The following is a 21623-nucleotide window of genomic DNA, read 5'->3' on the forward strand; positions in this document are numbered from 1 at the left end:
AGAAAATTCGGAAGACGAAAACATAAGATGATGATTGGATGATTGGATGATTTGGAGTTGATCTAAAGCTCCTCCTCTCCTTTTGTAGGATAAATAAATGTATAATAATAATAATAATGATAAGTTTCGAGTATTATAATCGAATTTTCGACTTGGAAGATCAAAACATAAGTCGATGATTTGGAATTGATTTAAAGCTCCCTTCTCTATCTCTTTTCTTTCTGTAGGATAAATAAACATAGTAATGATAAGTTTCGAGTATAATCGACAATATTTTGAAGAAAGTAAGAATTTTCATCGAATTTTCGACTTGGAAGATCAAAACATAAGTCGATGATTTCCAATTGATTCAAAGCTCCTTCTCCCCTTCTTCTGTAGGATAAATAAACATAGTAATGATAAGTTTCGAGTATAATCGACAACATTTGAAGAAAATAAAAATTTTCAACGTAAGTCGATGATTTAGAATTGATTTAAAGCTCTTTTCTCCTTCTTCCCTTCTTCTGTAGGATAAATAAACGTAGTAATAATAAGTTTCGAGTATAATCGACAACATTTAAAGAAAGTAAGAATTTTCATTGAATTTTCGACTTGGAAAAGGTCAAAAAGTAAGTCGATGATTTGGAGTTGATCTAAAGCTCCTTCTCCCTTTCTTCTGTAGGATAAATAAACAATGTAATGATACGAATATAATTGATAACATTTGAAGGAAATAATCCTTCCAGTGATTTAAAGATCCCTTCTCCATCTCTCCATCTTCGTAATGATACGAATATAATCGATAATATTTGAAGGAAACAAAAATTTTCGACTTGGAAAGCAAAAATCGATGATTTCCAATTGATCTAAAACTCCTTCTCCTCTCCCTCTGTAGGATAAATGAACAATAATGATACGAATATAATCGATTTTCGAGTATAATCGATATTTGAAGGAAACAAAAATTTTCAAATTCAAAGGCAAAAACGTAAATCGATGATTTCCAATTGATCTAAAGCTCCCTTCTCCATCCCTTCATCTTCGTAACGATACGAATATAATCGATAATATTTGAAGAAAATAAGAATTTTCGACTTGGAAGGCAAAAACATAAATCGATGATTTCCAATTGATCTAAAACTCCTTCTCCTTTCCTTCTGTAGGATAAATGAACGTAGTAATGATACGAATATAATCGATTTTCGAGTATAATCGATGATTTCCAATTGATTTAAAGCTCCCTTCTCCATCTCTCGTAGTAATGATACAAATATAATCAATAATATTTGAATAGAAGAATTTTGGAAGGCGAAAACATAAGTCGATGATTTCCAATTGATCTAAAGCTCCCTTCTCCATCCCTCCATCTTCGTAATGATACGAATATAATCGATAATATTTGAAGGAAACAAAAATTTTCAAATTGAAAGGCAAAAACGTAACGTCAATGATTTCCAATTGATTTAAATCTCCCTTCTCCACCTCTCCCCTTTCCATAGAACAAGTGAACGTAGTAATGACACGTTTCCAATATAATCGACAACATTTGAAGGAAGTAAGAATCTTCATCGGGTTTTCGACTTGGAAGGCCGATGGTTAAAACCAAGGGATGTACACACACACATATATATATATGATCCTCCGTTTCCCCTCTTCCCTCGTTCTCCTCCACCCCTGCCCTCCCTCCTCCCCCTCAGCAACGCGCGTGATCATAATTATTATTGAAATTGCACGCTGGCCGTAATAACACGCGTGTAACGGACGCCGTTTCCGACAGTGACGGCAATCACGCGACGCAACGGGGATTATTAATTTAAACGTAATACCACGGCCGAGATTGGTGGCCGGGATAAAGCGGCGCGGTGCCCATCGCGATTCCAGAATCAATCCTGTGGAAAACTCGTTGTTCGATCAGGGGAGGGAGAAGAGGCAGTTTTCGAGTAAGCTTGCGTAGATAAATAATTGCTCGTGATAATTTCTCTACTTGTTTTTTTTTTTTTGGAGATTTTATCGTTCGATTTGTTTATCGAAAATAATTCGATTTAAGATTTAACATTTTAAAGCTAAATCTAACGTAAACGAGAAGAAATGAAATAAATTTTTCAAATTAATTTAGTTTATAAATCATATACTGAAATTATTGGCGGGTATATGGACGACGTGTTAATTTTTGTTAACATTATAATTATTATATTAAAATAAGAGTAAAGTAAATGGAATAAAATAAATCTTTTAAAATAGAATAGTACGACTTCTCTTATCGTTGATTATAAATATATGCATACTTTGGCTTTTTATTTTTTGTCCTATTTTTGCCCTAGTACGAGATAAAAGTTTAATTTTGACTTCTCTTTCAAAGTATATTTTTCGTGAATTTTCTATTTCTTCAAGTTCCTTAAGAAAAAGACACGCATTTAACAAAATATAAACCGAATACAGCGACAAACTTTTATACATTTATTATACTTTCTCACTTTCTATACCTTTTGTAATTTATAAAAATATTTTTTCCTCCTTTTTTTGACCTAACTTAATCGTCTTCTCACGAATCTTTCTCCAAAAAAACGTTAAGAAAAATGAACGTGATCGAAGAGAGAGAGAGAGAGAAACAACGAAGGATGACGAGAAGTGGCTCTCGATCGATAAGTTGAGAATCACTCTCGAAAAGACTTTGGAGCTCTCCTCGATCATCGGTCGCCCATTGTCTCGGGTACCGGATACGCTTTAGCACCGGAAGAACGTCCCTGCAGGCCCCTGTACGGTTAGGTTGGCTCGTGTCGGCGCGTCGTCGTCCACGTTGCAACGCATGAATGCGTTTTCCATCCACCCATGTGTACACACATACACATATATATACATATAAACGCGGATCTTCGCGATTGCGACACTCTCGCGTTCCTCGAGTCTCTCTCAAAGTGTCTTTGTTCAGTTATGTAACGAAAGTGCGGGGGATTTCTACCAGTTTCTTTCGCAATCCAATCTTTTCCACCGACGATTTACCGATCGCCGACTCGTTTCACTGTTTTCGTTCGAGGAGAAACAAATTTCTCATCTTCCATCCCCTCTCCTTCGTTTCCTCGAATTATACGAGCGTATATGTTGCGTTTACGCTTTCAACTGTTCTTACATTCTTCAACTTTTAGTTATTTCTAACTGGATCGTGGCGAAGAACACGAAGAGGAAGATTTTTTCGAAGGTAACCGTTAAGAGAAGATGAAGCTTCTTTATTTTCGAGCGTGATTCGCATGCTAGTTGTACACGGTGCAACGTGACGCGTTCCAACGAACGCTTCTTTAGAATCTGTAATGATCGAGGAGCAGATGCTCGTCAAACGGAGTCGAACCCTTTTCCTTTTCCACGCCCTCCAGTGAGAAGCCTTGAAAAGGAAGGAATTCGAAAACTCGCATCCTTCTTCTTCTTCTTCTTCTTTGGGGACAGTTTCATTCTTCGAGACGATTGAGAAAGAGAGAGAGAGAAGGAGGACATGGACGATTCTGAAGAGAGAAGCAGGAATATTTCGTTTAGAGGAAGAGAAAGAGTTGCTTCGAGATTCACGAAAAGTGATTTGATTAACTGGATTTGCAAATATTATTCTTTGAACATTATATATTTGTTTTTAATTATATAATACAGTAAATATATGTTTCTATTCTGTTTTCTCTGGAATATTTATATTTTATTATTTCTAGATGTTGTATATTTTTACGAAAATCGGTTAATTTGTTAATTGGTTTAATTTAAATAGATCAATTATTGGGAAATAACAAAAGAAAATAATGAATAAGAAAAAATAATACTAAGCAAATGAAGATTGTTTAGGAATAGTTTAACAATAACAAATGATCCCTTCAACGGTGAATTTTGCAGAGAAAAGAGGTGATTTTTGCAAGTGAATCTGTCTTATTATTTTATAAAATAAATTGGATCCATATGAAAGATAATTTCAACAAAATAAGAGCTATATTTTCATGAAAAATATATTTTTTTACATTTATATTTTGCCTATGTAAAGACACTATTATTGGCAAATCTTCAAAAGATATGGAATTGATAAAAAGTAATAAAAAGAATAATAATAATCAGCATAAATAAAATCCAATCTGGACCGGATTCTGATATAAATTACTCGAAAGCGAGGAAAAATTTGACAAATATTAACAAAATTGAAGATTCTGATGACAGAATGGAAATGAAAATTATAAATTATCGCAAATCTTCAAATGGAATTGATAAAAAGAATAATAAAAAGAATAATCAGCATAAATGAAATCCAATCTGGATCGGATTTTGATATAAATTACTCGAAAGCGAGGAAAAATTTGACAATATTAACAAAATTGAAGATTCTAACGACAGAATGAAAATTATAAATTATCGCAATACGTAAAAGAAAAAGAATGCGTCTTCTATATTTCAAAAGCGAAAGTGAAATAAAAGATAATGAAGAAAATACCATGAAAGCAGTATCCTCTTACGTAGCCTCTTCACGTGTTTTTTATAATTTTTAAAAAAGACCACTTGTTACAAGTGAGTAAACATATCTCGAAAGAATTTTCTCTTTCAATTAACCGAAGAATTGGGCAACGACTATCAAACAAAATACCAGCTATCGATCCAACTGTATTCCCATTAAATCTAACGAATTTAATCTATGCACGCGAAAAGTGTACCATCCAAGATAAAAATCCATCTAGATTTGAAATAATTTACAAAAAAAAAAAAAATTGCACTTCGATGTACCCGTCGATAATACAGATTTCAGTAAAAAGAAAAGAGGTATACAATCAACGTTAGCGTTAACCGGCCCGCTACTTAACCTAACCTAACCTAACCTAACCCAGTCTCGACTTACCGCAGCAGAGACAGACAAAGTTCTCAAAGCGTCTTACCTCGCCTCGTTCTCGCCTCGTCGACCCTAATTTCCCTATTGTTTCGTCGATTTTCATTTCCTCGTTCTCGGGGACTCGGTCAATTACTCTTACTCCCTGCCTAGCGCACGATCTCGCGGAAGAGAGAGGAATGAACGGTGAATCGAATTGTGCCGAGCGTAAATTTAACGCGCCTCTACGTAAACACCGTTTAACCGTTAATCGCGAGTGACCGTAATATGTGCTTAGAATGGGCGAGCAAAGAGATGGGCACGATTGAATTTTCATCGAAGCGTTGAGAATTATCCGTTTATTTCTCTCTCTCTCTCTCTCCCGTGCGACACGATCGACAAATTTTTAACCGTTTTCATTGCGCAAACGCAATTATACGCGGATAATAAATATAGAAGAAAGTTTAAGAGGAAGATGATACTCGAAGATACTCGGGTACACGGTCGTAAAAAAGTTTAACCACGCGGGATAAAAATTTCGATGATTGCCTACCGGTAGTTTCTCTCTCCCCCCTCCTCGTCTCTTTTCTCTCCGTTCGATCGCGTTATCTCTTTTCTACAATAAACGATTCGAACGAATTGTTGATTAAATATAATAATTAATCGTATATTCGTTTCTCGCGATATATATATATATGTCACGCGTTCGATTTTGTAAACAGTTAGATATAATGATCGCGGAGTTTGAAAGTTAAGCTGGCCAGTGGACGAACGGGCCGGCCGTCTGGCTTCCCATTTAAACGGTCGTTTAGGCCGTCGCCATTAGATGGTTCCGCGCATGCGTTGAAAGAGATACGGGGATCACGGCTCGGTAACCTTGAACGACTAAACACCGCTTCGGTACGCCACACGCGTTCGCTGTCGGTATATCTGCTGCGCGTACAATGATTCAGCTTCAATTTACGAAGGAGAGGCCAACTATTGGAACAGTTTTAAAGCGAGAGGTGAAGTTGAATGAGAAAAGCTGTGAAATATCAATGACTTTCCATCGATTTTAATCCTTTATAAATATTAAATTCTATACATAATAAATTTTATATATTGCATTTATAAACTTGTTACGCGTATGCTCATTTTGAAACGAAACAACGACCTCTCTAACGATGATAATGATTCGTGGTCACGCTCGGTTTAATCCCCTCGTTTATTTTGGAAAAGCAAGTTCCTGCTAGGCGGGGCAGCAACTCTTATCTCGACTGACAGCCGCGTATCCTCTATTTTTAACGAGGAAATTCAGCAAAACGGCTCGGTCGGTGGCCTTCGGCGGAGTTGTCTAGAGTTTAATCGTCAAGGCCGCGCGCATGTATTTAATTAAATCGACGCGCCAATTAGAGGGTGATGATAACAATAATAATAATAATGATAACGATAATGATAATAATTAGCAAGCTGAACGTTTAAAATAAATATTCCTAAATTTCGGTCGTCTCTTCTCGTCTCCAGTCACTTTTCAATATCCTCTTCCTTCGATTTCAAATCTATTAATATTAAGTCTATCACGTAAATTATAACGCAAAGTATTTAAGAAAAATTGTGAAAAACAATCGAGACGACGGATCTCCTCTTTCGCTAATAGGAAACGGAAGTTGTCCGCGTCGTGAAAGCAGAGATCCCGTTGAATATTTATAACCCTGCCCGTTAATATAACCGTTTGGCTAACCGTTCCTCTTAGCTATTCGCTTGCTGTTCGATTACGAAAAATATTTTTTTTTCTCCCCACGATTTTACTTTTTATGTACCAATTCATCTCCAAAGTGATCTCACTTTTACGTAAGATTAAACGATCATTTAAACGAAGATGAACTTGGTCCTCGACTAAATCTACGTTTAATTAAACTCGATTTTCCCATTTATCGAGACGAAAGTGTATACAAAAATTAAATCAAGTGTTGAGCTGAGATATTATTTCCACGATTATCATTTATTTAAAAGAAAGAAGGTTCCTCCACTATAAATTGTTTTTAAAATGTGATCCAAGAAGCTCGCTCCTGAATTGGTTGAAACGGTTGATCGTCGAGCGCGGTTTTTCCAGGCCGGCGAGGAAAAATCGAGCGAAACGACGTCCCCACCCGTCCCCGACGATCCAGCCACGGCCCCCGATTGGCGGCCGTTTCCAAGCTTTGACGAGGAACGGTCGCCCTCCTCGCGATAAAAAGTGCCGCTTCTCGGTGTCCTCCTCGTCTCGCGCGCGCCTCCTTCGCCTCCTCGATCGTCGCCCGCTTGCGAAATCGCGTGTTCCGGATAAAACGCTCCGTCCCATCGAGCCTCGACACTCGTGACCGAGCTTCTATCTCGTTCGTTCCTTCCTTCCTTCGTTCGCGTGTCTTTCGTGCAGTTGTTGCGATCGTGAATCGTGAAACCAATTATGGAACCGTCGTGGAAGCGCTAATTTGACAACCAAGCTTTCCTTCTCTCTCTATATATATATCTTTGTTTCAATAAGTATCATTTGTTATGAGAGTGTGAATGAATTGGGACGATTTGTTGTATTTGTTACATTGTTATATTCGAAATGATTTTTGAGATTCTGGATTAATAATAACAGTGAATTCGATCGATATTTGGAGACTTCGATGTATTATTTATTACGAGAGTGTGAATGAATTGGGACGATCTGTAGTTGTTGTTACATTGTTGTATTCGAAGTGATTTTTGACTCCGATTCTGGATTGATAATAACAGTGAATTCGATCGATATTTGGAGACTTCGATATCTTATTTATTACGAGAGTGTGAATGAATTGGGACGATCTGTTGTACTTGTTGTTACATTGTTATATTCGAAGTGATTTTTGACTCCGATTCTGGATTAATAATAACAGTGAATTCGATCGATATTTGGAGACTTCGATGTATTATTTATTAGTGTGAATGAATTGGGACGATTTGTTGTAATTGTTATATTGTTATATTCGAAGTGATTTTTGACTCCGATTCTGGATTGATAATAACAGTGAATTCGATCGATATTTGGAGACTTCGATGATGGAACGGGCGATAGTCTCTCGTTCATCGTGTTTCGATCGAATCGTGTCGATGTCATCGCTGCAATTTTTCTGCTCGATAATGGACGCTTGTTTATGGGGAGCGTCGATTAACCCAGTTTAACGCCACGGCGCGAGGACTCGTCCCTCCCTCGGCGGAGGAGGACTCGATGTTCGGTATGAGCCGTAAGAAGGTGTGGAACTCCATCATGCGGCGAAAGAGGAAGAATCATTTGGACCTGAGCGGCAGAGAGGAGGGCAGCGACTCGGGTAGCGTTTGTAAGTGAGATCGGGTTCGCGTTTTCCTTGCTTATAGCCTTCTGCTTTTTCTCTCTTCTCACTCACTTGCAGAATCCTTTTTCTTCTTCTTCTTCTTCTTCTTCTATTCGAAAAAAAGCTCGGGATGATTAATCTCGGAAGGAGAAGAATGTTGGACGAGATTAATAAAACGAATGACAAATGTCAATGTTCTTGCATGTTCACGCTGATAATTAACCGTACGTTAATGAATCATGTTTCCGCGGAAGCTTCTTGTTGACGCATCGTATCTCCAGGATATGGAGAAATGCGTTTCTGTCTATCTCGCCAGACTCGGCTCGCCGTTAAAAATCACGTCAATCGTTAATTAGGAAACCATTTTGAAACGCTCCGTTCTTGGTTGATCATACAAAAATCTTTGGAATAATATTTTTTGCACGATATATTGAAGAATGTTTGAAGAAAAATCTGTATGTTCTTCTTCGTTCAACGATTGACTTCGTTTTCGAATCGATTTTAAATGAATTTTTTCAATCGACATTTTCAGGCAATGTTCATTTATCACGATTTTCTTTCTTGTTTCTTTCTTAAATTACGAAAAGTGAATTATCTTTTTGATTGGAACTTGATCCACTCGATTTCTTCGAGTTTGAAAATGCTTTCCACGAGAATATTATCGAGAAGCTTGGATACGATTGTTGATGGCGAATCACCGAGGTATTTTTGCGGAAATGAAAACCGCAGCCCGCCTGTCTCGTCCGTCGTTAAAACATAGCTTTTTCCTCGTCGCGTGTGCGTCAGCGAGCTTCTTCCCACGAAAAATTCCATTCCTATTCAGATGTATCGTCACGATCCCTTAAACTTATCTATGCTATTGCTTGTCCTTCTCTATCCAGTTGAACGTATTCGAACACGCGTGTCATCTATAAATAGTGTCTTACTTAAATGAATTACGAAGTTACTAGAAGTATTTTTAATCATAGAAGAAAACGCGAAGCTGGCAAAGTGAAGTGAAGTCGATTATTGAAAAAATCGTGACGATTAACCCTTTGTGACTCTCCTTTCGACAATATTTATTTATTTTTGATGAGAGTGGAATAATATACAATCTCAAAGAGATTAGATCATTTTAGACGTTAATCCGAACTTGATTTGTTTGGCGTCAATGGAAATATTATTTTCAAAGTTTTTGAACTTTGTAAGTTCATGAAATATAATAATGTAAAATTAGTTGGAGCGAAGATGAGTTTGATCTTTCGTTATTGAACAACGAAATTATTTCTATTCGTTGAGAAATTGATGGAGGGAAGGAAAGTAGAGGGATGAAGATAGAATTGTAATAAAAGAAGGTAAGAAAAATAAGACACATTTGACAAACCGCGAGGATGCGTCTTAATCACTTTATTATTAAAACAATCTTCATCACTCTTTTTTCACACGTGAAGATAAATTAAAACATTAAAACCTAAAAGTTTTCTTAAACGTTAATTTATATAAATCATTAGCTAAGAAATTCAGCAAACCAGGTTGAAGAAAAGAAAAGAATATCCTCATCGATCAAATAACAAACTGAGAACGCGGATTCAAAATAAAAACGTCTCTCTTTAAAATCTCTTTTCGCGCCATTTCTCCCTCCATTTCGCAACTTTACAATCTCCCCCTCCTCCTCCTCCTCTTCCTCCACGCTCTGGCGGCCACAAATGGCACTGGGCAATTGTCCATCCAGCAAAGCTCGCGTGAAATTCTCATTTTCGTTTCATTCGGAAAGAAACGCCGCGTAAAAGCGTATCATCGCGTGTGAGGAGGGGTTGGAGGAGGGAGGAAAAGGGAGCGAGGGCCACGCGACATCTGGCGAAACACGGCGAGGGGAGGGGAGAAAATCCGCCGACACCGGAGGATTTTAATTGAAACGTCCGTACATTTAATTAAAAATCACTGTCGAGGTGGAATGGAATCGGCGTCCATCGCCCAGGTTTTTCGCGATGGATTCTGAAATTCGAGAGGTTTCGAGACGATTTGGGAAAGCTATTATAATTATTTTCACGTACACGATTTAATAAATCAAGCTTATTTAAATCAAGAAATCGTAATTAGCCTATTAATATATCGTAGAGAAAACAAGAAATAAAAATATCGTCTGAATTTTATACTTTTTGCGTAGAAATCATCATTGCCTCTTCTCAATCGAATTACTTAAATACCACGATGAAAAGAAAAATAGCCCTTTTATCCCTTCCAAATTAACATTTCCTTGCTCTGAACTTCGTTCCCTCAATAACAGCCGAATTTAATTAAAATTATTGGGTTAGCAACTAAGTAATTGCGGAGTTGAAGTTGATGACGACCTAATCAAAACAATAATCGATTCGGATCGTCACAGTACAACTCGTGAGATTGCAGAGAAGCTTCATGTATCGCATACATGCATTGAAAACCGCTTAAAACAACTTGGCTATGTTCGAAAACTCGATACATGGATTCCTCGCGAACTGAAAGAAAAGCATTTAACGCAACGCATTAACAGCTGCGATTTGCTAAAGAAACGTAATGAAAATGATCCATTTTTAAAACGACCGATAACTGGCGATGAAAAATGGGTTGTTTACAACAATATCAAGCGGAAAAGATGGTGGAGCAGGCCACGTGAACCAGCTCGAACAACATCAAAAGCTGGTATTCGTCGAAAGAAGGTTTTGTTATCAGTTTGGTGGGATTACGAAGGAATTGTCTATTTTGAACTCTTACCACCCAACCGAACGATCAATTCTGTCGTCTACATTGAACAACTAACGAAATTAAACAATGCGGTTGAAGAAAAGCGGCCCGAATTGACAAATCGAGAAGGTGTTGTATTCCATCGTGACGATGCAAAGCCACGCATCTTTGGTCACTCGGCAAAAATTATTGGAGCTTGGTTGGGATGTTTTGCCACATCCACCATATAGTCCTGACCTTGCACCATCCGATTACTTTTTGTTTCGATCTTTACAAAACTCCTCGAATGGTAAAAATTTCAATAACGATGATGATATCAAATCGTATCTGATTCAGTTTTTCGCTAATAAAAACCACAAGTTTTATGAACGTGGGATTATGATACTGGCTGAAAGATGGCAAAAGGTCATTGATCAAAATGGGCAACGCATTACGGAATAAAGTTATTTAGTTCCATGAAAAAATTGTCTTTGATTTTCTAAAAAAAATCCGCAATTACTTAGTTGCCAACCCAATACATTCGTTTCGAAAATTTTGCTCCAATTAATCTGCAAACTTTAAAATCGAGTAAATCTCGTTTCTTGCCCGGCTCGTTTCTTCTCCTTTCTTTTTCTCGAAAATAAGGAAGGATCTGTTCCGAACCGGGTGGAAAGATCGAGTTCCGAGAATGGAACTTTTGCGGACAAGGTCGAAAAAGAAGGGGAGGGAGAATAAAAGGATAGGACGCGGTGGTTGGCGCTTTGGTAACCGAAGGAGACAATGCTGGTAACGCGATCCGACGATGGCGTGCTTCGGTTACACGGGGTATAACTTAACCATCGGGGTATAGTCTTGCTTAATTGCGACTTGCTCGCCTCGAACTCGATTAGCCCCCGCCATAGTACCGGCTCGAACCGTCCAACGCCTCGGCTAATTGCTCCGCTTTGGACCCGATCGGGGACACGGGCCTTCCACGGCCCGAGAAAAGCAATTTTCATTTGCATTTTCGCACATTTCGTCTTGGATATTGGGTGTATAAATTATAGAATGAATTTTAGTAGAAAAGGAGGAGAAGAATGCGACTATGAAACGTGAAACGCTATTTTTCTTTTTCTTTTTCTTTTTCTACTTCGTGACGGGGAAACGGAGTAGTTTTTTTTTAGTGAGATCTAAAATTTGAGGATAGAAGCATCTTTCGCGTAACAGAAATGACGGATGGGATAATTATTCAATCTCTAAACGATATTTTTTTAAGAAGGGGACGAAAAGAAACTTCGTGTAACGAGTTATTTATAGCAGAATAAACAAGTTGCGACGATAAATCATTTGTGAAATGAGCGACGCGATTTTTGGCTTCCTTTTTTTAACGAGGTATACGAGATTCGTAATTTTTTTTCTTCGTCTGACACGATATTTACGATATAACTAACGTCACTGCGTGTCATCTGCGATCGAATTAAAAAAAAGATAAAGTCGTGGAGTTACAAGCGCGAATAAATCCTATTTAACGATGAAATGAAACTAAATAAACGAAAATTTATCTCTTTCGTTCGAACTTTTAGAAAAGTCGTAATAAAAATAAATGAGACATCGAGAGAACGAATAAAAATCTGTTGATTTATACACATTCGAGTTTCCAAATCGAACGGAAATAGCATACTTTGGAAACGTGCTGTCGTGTTTTGCGTTTCATCTTCCGTCGCTTATCTTACGATCCATTCCTTGCGAAAAATTCTCTGGAAAATTTCTTGAAAGCGACGAATCGAAAATAATAAAATACATAATTAAAATGATTGACGACAATATCCAGAATATCCAGAATATCCTTTGTCATAAAAAGAGAGAGATAGGAATTAGTAATCCGCGAGATTTTGCCCCGTCAGCTGTGGGACGAGAGTAACGACCGCTTTGTTTCGACCGAGGTTTCCTCTTCCGGCTTCCTTCCTCTTCGACTTCTCTTTCTGGTCGAACGATCGCCAGCCTCTCTCCTCCTGTCTCGACATCTGTCGTTTCCAACAGGAAGTCTGCCACTCGGTGGAAAAGCCTCAGACACCGTGCCGGATTTTTCCCAACAAATTTTTCCCCCAGACGAATGGAAATTCCCAAGCAAATTCTCTTCCCTTCGATCATTCTTCACGCCTTCGCTCTCCAATCCAACTCTTTTCCCCTTATTCTCGAATCGAAGCCGAAGAAAGTTGAGTATTCTTCAATACTCGAATCGATATGCATATACATTTTCGCGATCGATATTTTGAAATGGAAAATTCGAATCCCTCATCTCGGATGAACAAGATTGCATTTTCGGTTCTCAATTTTTCGATATTTTGAAATAGAAAATTTGAATCCCTCCTCTCATGGATGAGCAAGATTGCAATCGCATTTTCGGTTCTCAATTTTTCGATATTTTGAAATAGAAAATTCGAATCCCTCCTCTCATCTCGGATGAACAAGATTGCATTTTCAGTTCTCAATTTTTCGATATTTTGAAATAGAAAATTTGAATCCCTCCTCTCATGGATGAGCAAGATTGCAATCGCATTTTCGGTTCTCAATTTTTCGATATTTTGAAATAGAAAATTCGAATCCCTCCTCTCATCTCGGATGAACAAGATTGCATTTTCGATTCTCAATTTTTCGATATTTTGAAATAGAAAATTCGAATCCTTCCTTTCATGGATGAACAAGATTGCATTTTCGGTTCTCAATTTTTTAAAATATAGATATATGTTGTTATGTATGTCGAGAAGGAAATATATGGACGAAGAAATGGAATTATTAACGCGTTCGATTCGAGGAAGAAAGCGAACAGGGCGTTGGATTAGGTCCATCCTTTACCTCCTCCTACGTTTGACTCGCATGACTCAACCTCCTTGTACGGCCATCGGGTATAAACTGCTCGTGCTTCTCTTTACCAACCACACCTTTGCTCCTTCCTTTCCGCGAAACTCTAATTACTCGTTTATTGTAACCTAATAATCTCTATCATTTGTTCCATATTTATCTTCTGTATTATTATATCTCTATGAATAAATATTAAAATTAGTAATACTAATTCGCTCGTTATATTTTGTTTTGTTTTTTTTTACTTTGATGTGTTTACATAAACAATTGAAAAAATATCAATCGTATATGTGATATATTTTGTTACGAATAAATAAAGTTCATGTAATAATTTTCATAAGTAATATAAATATGAAAAAAAGTTATTTAAATTTTTATTCTTTATAATATACTTAAAAATTATTGAAATTAAAGAAGAGATTACTTACATCCTGTTTATCCTTTTTCTCTAGAAAATAATACCTTTTCGAAATCGATGGAATAATTTGATAAGAATTTGATTTCCATTCCTTACATTCGAATATGTTTCTCTCGAAGATTCGATATTGTATCTTAATCCACGTAATTCGATTTCCATTCGAAAGAATCTTATTTATTACGTTTAATTAGAGAATTAAATTGATTTGACAAAGTGTTGATCAATAAAACAGCCTCAACTGCTGGACGAGGTTTCATCGATCGTCCCTGTTCTCTGTGAGCGAGTACAGGCGGTGGTTAATGGGATAAACGGAAACTGGATCACGGGAAAGAAAGTTTAAATACGAGGAGGAGGGGGAGATTTAATATGTACGAATGGGCAGTTGGATGGAAGCAACGTTTAACATGCCGAGTTACGAGGCGAATATCGAGTCGAGTTTTCGACGAGCGATATTCGAGCCGCTCGTGTGGGTTCGAATTCCTGAATGGGCGGCGGGTAATTGTAATTCATCGGCCGTCGAATACGGAAAACAGCTTTTAGTGGTAATGTCAACGCAATACGCGTGGAATGTTGATTAAGCTTCAAGTGGTATGTAGATTCAGAGAATCGCGTCAAAGAAGTCGAGTATACGATTTCTCAGTCGGATCAGATGTTGAACGTAGTGATACGCGTAACGTGAAAAAGAATATTTTTTAAAAGAAAATTTTTAAAAAAAGATTCGAATACTCGACTTTTTAATCGAATCAGATCTCGAATATAATGTAAGTAATATCATCATCAAAATCTTTTCTAGAAGAAAAAAAATATATGTAACATTGTCGTCAAACAATCTTTGTAAAAAAATGAATCAAATATTTTTAATCGAATTCAAATCTTTTCCAAAAAAGAATTTTTCAAAAAAAGAAGTATTCGATTTTTTAGTCGGATCAGATCTTGAACATAATATATGTAATATCATTTGTTAAAAAATTTTTTCTAAAAGAAAAATCCCTTAGAAAAAAAAAATCGAATACTTCTTAGTCGTAATTCTGGAATATAATATATGTAATATCATTATCAAAATCTTTTCTAAAAGAAAAAAAAAATATATATGTAACATTGTCGTCAAAAAATCTTTGTAAAAAACAAAAAACGAATCAAATATAATATACGTAATATCATTATCAAAATCTTTTCTAAAAGAAAAAAAAAATATATATGTAACATTGTCGTCAAAAAATCTTTGTAAAAAACAAAAAACGAATCAAATATAATATACGTAATATCATTATCAAAATCTTTTCTAAAAGAAAAAAAGAATATATATGTAACATTGTCATCAAAAAATTTTTGTAAAAAAATGAATCAAATATTAGACTTTTTAATCGAATCAAATCTTGTATATAATATACGTATAATTTTTGTCAAAAAATCTTTGACAAAAAAAAATTTTTCAAAAAAAAAAAAGAATCGAGTATTAAACTTCTTCCAAGTCGAATCATATTTTGAATATAATATACGTAACATTGTTGTCAAAAAATGTTTTCTAAAAGAAAATTCCCTTAGAAAAAGAAAAAAAAAGAATCGAATACTTGTTAGTCGAATCAATTCTGGAATATAATATACATAATATCATTATCAAAATCTTTTCTAAAAGAAAAAAAAAATATACATAACATTATTATTAAAAAATCTTTGTAAAAAAAAAAAAAAAAAGAATCGAATACTCGAATCAAATCTAGAACATAATATACTTAACATCATCGTCAAAAAATGTTTTCTAAAAGAAAATTTCCTTAGAAAAAAAAAAAAAAGAATCGAATACTTGTTAGTCGAATCAATTCTTGAATGTGATATACGTAATATCATCATCAAAATCTTTTCTAAAAGAAAAAAAAAATATACGTAACATTATCGTCAAAAAATCTTTGTAAAAAAAAAAAAGAATCGAATACTCGAATCAAATCTAGAACATAATATACTTAACATCGAAAAATCTTTTCCAAAAAAGAAGTTTTCCAAGAAGAAAAAAAAAATCGAACTAGTCAAATCAATTCTTGAATATAATATACGTAATATGATGATCAAAATCTTTTCTAAAAGAAAAAAAAAATATACGTAATATTATTATCAAAAAATCTTTGTAAAAAGAAAAAAGAATCGAATACTCGAATCAAATCTAGAACATAATATACTTAACATCATCATCGAAAAATCTTTTCCAAAAGAAAATTCTCCAAGAAGAAAAAAAGAAAAAAGAATACTTCTTAGTCGAATCTCGTACATAATACGCATGAAAAAAAGTCTTTTCGAAATTGGGAAATTCTTAAAAAATATGGAGAGAGACTTGTCGTTGAATGGAAGAAAAGGAAACGTCCTCGAGGCTTAACGCAATCGTCGAAACTGCTTCTCTCACAGCGGTTGACGGGAGTGGAAGTAATAATAACTGTAACGCGATGAGAACGAGAAGCGCGAATACAATCGAAACCGTGCATGTATGGGCGGCTCATCGAGCATCGCGAATGAATGGCGGCTCGATGTGTTGGTCGCGGCCGAGATTGTTTCGTGCATCGCGATACGCTCACGGATTCGCGTTTCCGCGTTTGCTTGCGGCTCTCTCTTATCTGCTCTCGCTTCGTTCGCGATGAATGGCGAGTAGAGTAAATTGGGCGAGGGAATTTTTTTTAATTTCCTTTTCGAGGAGTATTGCAACATGTCGAAATTCTCTCTTGAAATGAAAGAGAAGATGAAAAGTGTACGTGGTATATAATTTAATGCTGCATCTGCGTTTAATTTTTGCCCGCATTCCTTTTCTAGCTTATCTCTTTCTCCATTTTCTTGTATATCATTATATATATATATATATATGGTTAATTGTATAATCATTTCTTTCTTTCATCCTTTTCGCTAATATAAATTTTGCTTAATTTAAGCACTCTAACTATTTTGCGCTGCAAAGGTAATCGTTGTTGAATTGATTGTGATGTTTGTATAGCGCCGTTGCTAAGAAGGGTTTCCACCCTTCCAAGAAGAGGGTTGCAACAGAGACATACTTTGGATCCCGAATTGTCCTCGTTAAGCGAACACGATCCCAATCGTCTTATCGAGTGTAAGTGGGTCATTACGAACACTAGTTTTTTTTTTATTTTTATTTTTATTTATTTTTAAGTGCAATTAGAGTAATTAATCGAAAGAGTCAATTAGTTGTCCACATCTCTCTTTATATAGAATCCTCTTACTTTCTTCGTATATCTTTCTTCTTTTTTCTTTTTTTTTTTCACAAATATTGATTCAACATCAAGATGAGAATGATTTCGATGATTTCTCATTTCTCCGTTTTCCTTTCCTAGTGCATTTCTTGATCTCTTAGAGCGTGATTGTTGAGTAATCGAGTTTGTGTCTGTTCAAATCTTGGAATGATTCGTTGAACTTTACGGAAAAAAAGCATGTCGTAGTTAAGGATATTTTTGTGTATCGTAGATATCGAGCACGAAATGTAAATTCAAATGAGAAAACCATTCACCACGAGCGTTTCAAGCGATCTTTTTGAATGCGTAAAATAAATATAACACGATTATGTATCAAATTAATCGCGAGAGCATGAGTTTACAATTCTTTTCCTCCAATCCTTTACAAAAATTTAACGTTTAATAGATCAATTTATATCTATTAAGAAACAAAACTAACTCTCTCTCCTCCTTTTCCAAAAAAAAGCGACTTGGTGAATCGACAAATCGCAATCCAGAGAAAACAAGTCGGATAAATCAAAATTCTCATTCCCTCCCGAACAATAACAGCAATTTATCACAAACTCCCCTTCTCGCTCCTCCCTCCTTTCGAATCCATCATCCTCGTCGTCGCCTGTATAAAAACCTATCCTTCTCTCTTCGCTCTGCCCCGATCCAAAAAGCAATTTCTTTTCAGGAATCGACAAACAGACGTCGCGACCCAGTTTCATTCTCCTCCTAAAAAAAAAGAGAGAGAAAGGAAAGCGAGAAAGAAAGCAAAACTCTTCCAACCCACGCCTGATCCCATCCTCTCTCGAAAAAGAACATGAGAGACGATCATCCCTCTTTCTTTTCCTCCCCTCCTTGGAGACTCCCGTGTTTTTTCCGCCGCGAGAAGATCGGTTGCTTGGAGGCGGGCCAGATATTTTTCACCCTCGATCGGGCGGAAACTGGTGGAAACTGGTGCAACGGGAGCCGCAATACGGGGATCCCTATGCGGTGACACGAGAGAGAGAGAGAGAGAGTTTCCACGCGAAAAGAATCTTCCATGGCGACGACCTATATCTATATCGCGATGTTGGTTACAACCTTGGTCCCCGTTTCGAGTTAACCTCTTCCTCTCCGTCGAGGATTCTTCTTTCTCTTTCTCTCGATGCAACCGCTATTATCCCTGCCCTCGTTTCCGACTTTGGGAAACACTGACGGATCTCTGTGCAAATAAAGGTTGTCCCAAAATTAACGCAAGATTTGAACCGAATATAAAAGAGAGTTTTCAGTAATCGTAAAGTACATAGGACAGGGCACATACGCATCCTTTCGTCCAAATTTTTCATCACCTTTCCGCACAATCGTGGCCGAATCTCGTCGACGCAGCGTTTAATTTCCTCTCGCAATGCGCGCGTGGTTGCGGGATCGTCGACGTGGACCTTTCGCTTCGAACAACCCCGTAAGAAGAAATCTAATGGCGTTAAATCGCGCGATCCAGGGGGCCGATTCCGATCGCCGAAACGAGAAAGTGCGCGACCAGGAAACGTCTCGCGCGGCAATCGAATCGTTTGGTTGGCCGCACGGCACGTGGCACCGTCTCGTCGAAACCGCGTATCGGCCGCGTCGATGTCATCCAATTTCGGCAGAAAGAACCGCGTTATCGCGTCGCGATATCGAGCGCCGTTAACGGTCGCTGCTCGACCAGCCTCGTGCTCGAAAAAGTACGGCCCGATGACGCCTCCTGGCCAAAATCCGCGCCAAACGGTGACGCGTTGCGGGTGCGTTCGTTTTTCGCCAATCGCGCGTGGCTTCTCCGAACCCCAAACGCGGCAATCTTGCCGATCAACGAAGCCGTCGAGGTGAAAACGCGCTTCGTCGCTTAGGATTATTTCGCTGGAAAAACCAGCATCCACTTTTCCATGATGTTGTATCGTATAACGCTCCATTTTTACCAATCCTAAACTCTCAAACTGTTCTTTTTTCAAGGTTGTCGATAACTTGATGCAAAAGTGGCGGCAAATTCAAATCTTGCGTTAATTTTGAGACACCCTTTATATATAACGTACGATCCTTTATCACTATTTTATCAACTATCTTATGGAAGGATTCGTTTTGACTTTTTATAATATTTGAAGAAACGGAAGGAATTTTTTTTTTTTACGAAATTGATTATCGATGATATCGACTTTTCTTTTCTTTCTATGTAACACGTTTTTCGTTATTTTCCTGAATCGAATGAAGTGACAAGTTTCCTTCGGAAAACTTCGCATTGTTATCGCGCTGACCCGTTTCCCGTATCTCTCGTAGCGCGCGTGAGTAAAAATTATTTACATGTCGATAACGTATTTCTATCCCACTATTCCCAGCGTGTGTTATCTCTCGTGCGCTTGAAAAAAGGAACACCGCTATTTCGCATTTTAATTATTCTCCGTTCCATTATCGTTACTCGACTTCATTCAGAACGATTCGAATATCTCCAAAGTAATTTCCATTCGTTTCTAAAAGAAAAACCTGGGTGTGAATGTTTCTACAAAATCATGGATCGTACACATCCAATCCAATGTATGAATATTGAATCAACGATATTGTATTATATCTGATATTTACTTCCGAATTGAATTTATTTCTAAGAAAACTAGATATTAACAAGTTCGAATAACATTTAATTTCTAAATCTAAATATATTAATAATTTTATTGCAACGAAAAGAAAAATCATATAAATTTAGCTCCCTTATTTTCGAGATGTTTAAAATTATTAAATAAATTTTAATCGACCCTGATACTTTTTTTTATTTCATTTACATTACTTTCAATTATAAAATTATTTCAAAATAATCAAATTTAATTACTAATTTATTTAAAAACGAATTAAAATCGTAGAAAACTTTTTCCATTTTATAGATATATCCTCGAACTCGATCGAGGAAAGATCGATCTGATGATCGAAAATGTGGCGCGTTCCAGAAGGAAAGCGTTCCACAAAATCAACGACTCGTTTCTACGAAACGTACTCTGCGAAACGGTTTGAAAACTGAGAACTCGTTCGTACTCGCTGTTGAAACGTTTGTTGAAACGAGGAGGGGCGAGAAAAATTGTGCGTGAACGCACGGGGGACGAGGGAAGTGGAGCAGCCTCGTGGAAATTGGAGGAGTCGGCCGAGGCTTTCACCTTTCGGTTACGCAAAGAAGAAAAAAAAAAAAAAAGGAGAAGAAATTACTCGAAGCGAAACAATGAACTTTTGATCCACCGACGACAAAAAGCCGGTGTGAGAATCGCATTCGACGTATCTCTCTCGTTTTCTCTTTGTACAATTCTCTCTCTCAAAGAAGAAGAAAAAGAGGAAGAAGAATCGTTGGTTCTATTATTCTTGTCTTATTTTTATTTTGCAATTGTTGAAAGAGATGTTCGAATCGATCCTTCGTTTCATATAAATTTTCGTTCGAAAGAGATCGAGTTTCATCGAGAACAGAAGATATTCTCTATTTCCTATTTTTTTTTTTAAAGCGTAGCCTGGTTTTAAAACTCGTGGCACGCGCCGACCTATTTATATTTATTCCATGATTCGACTCGCTTCAACGGCCAAGTCCTTGGTACGCAGTTTTGCGGAAAAAGTTTCAAGCTTCGGTATATATAAGCGCAATGGACAGAAAATAGTTTATTGATACTCGTCCCGGATGCTCGAACAACACTCTTTGATGAATTATTCAAGACCACCGCGATGTCTTTATCAAGTTTCTCCTTCTTCTTAATTAAGAAAAATGTCAACGTTCAGGGGAAAAAGAATCTTCAAATATTTTTCTAATCCTGTTTTACATCGAAAATATACTTTTCAATGAGAATAATAATAAAAAGAAAAAGAAAAGTCAATATTTATTTTTAGACTAGATTTAAAAGCTGAAAAATTGTAAAATGAAACTTACAATGGAAGGTATTTAAAATAAAGGGAGCTAGATCTTTAAACTCATATCAATAATAATAATAAGAAGAAGAAGAAAAAGAAAAGTCAATATTTATTTTTAGACTAGATTTAAAAGCTGAAATTGTAAAATGAAACTTATAATGGAAGATATTTAAAATAAAGGGAACTAGATCTTTAAATTAATAATAATAAGAAAAAGAAAAGTCAATATTTATTTCTAGAAAGATTTAAAAGAATAAAAGCTGAAAAATATGATAAAAATTGTAAAATGAAACTTACAATTATTTAAAATAAAGGGAGCTAGATCTTTAAACTCGTATCAATAATAATAATAATAAGAAGAAGAAGAAAAGTCAATATTTATTTTTAGACAGATTTAAAAGAATAAAAGCTGAAAAATTGTAAAATGAAACTTACAATGGGTATTTAAGGTATTTAAAATAAAGGGAGCTAGA

The 21623-nt window shown here is 36.3% G+C and overlaps 1 protein-coding gene across 8 annotated transcripts in view; it reads left to right on the forward strand.

Moving 5' to 3' along the window:
• Positions 1–21623, forward strand: part of LOC724344 (probable Ras GTPase-activating protein) — a 376738-nt gene that overhangs the window by 174476 nt on the left and 180639 nt on the right. For 4 of the 8 annotated variants that reach the window (XM_026439477.1, XM_026439479.1, XM_026439473.1 and 1 more), the window contains one exon: positions 17028–17141. The exons of 2 other annotated variants lie outside the window; for them this stretch is intronic. In XM_026439477.1, the coding sequence (XP_026295262.1) occupies positions 17028–17141 (114 nt within the window). Of the gene's footprint in view, positions 1–7937; positions 8122–17027; positions 17142–21623 lie in introns of those variants that run through there. 2 more of the 8 variants (XM_026439480.1, XM_026439482.1) reach the window with 2 other exon arrangements.

This window comes from Apis mellifera, linkage group LG3 (genome assembly GCF_003254395.2).
Source record: "Apis mellifera strain DH4 linkage group LG3, Amel_HAv3.1, whole genome shotgun sequence".
Taxonomy (NCBI): Eukaryota; Metazoa; Arthropoda; class Insecta; order Hymenoptera; family Apidae; genus Apis; species Apis mellifera.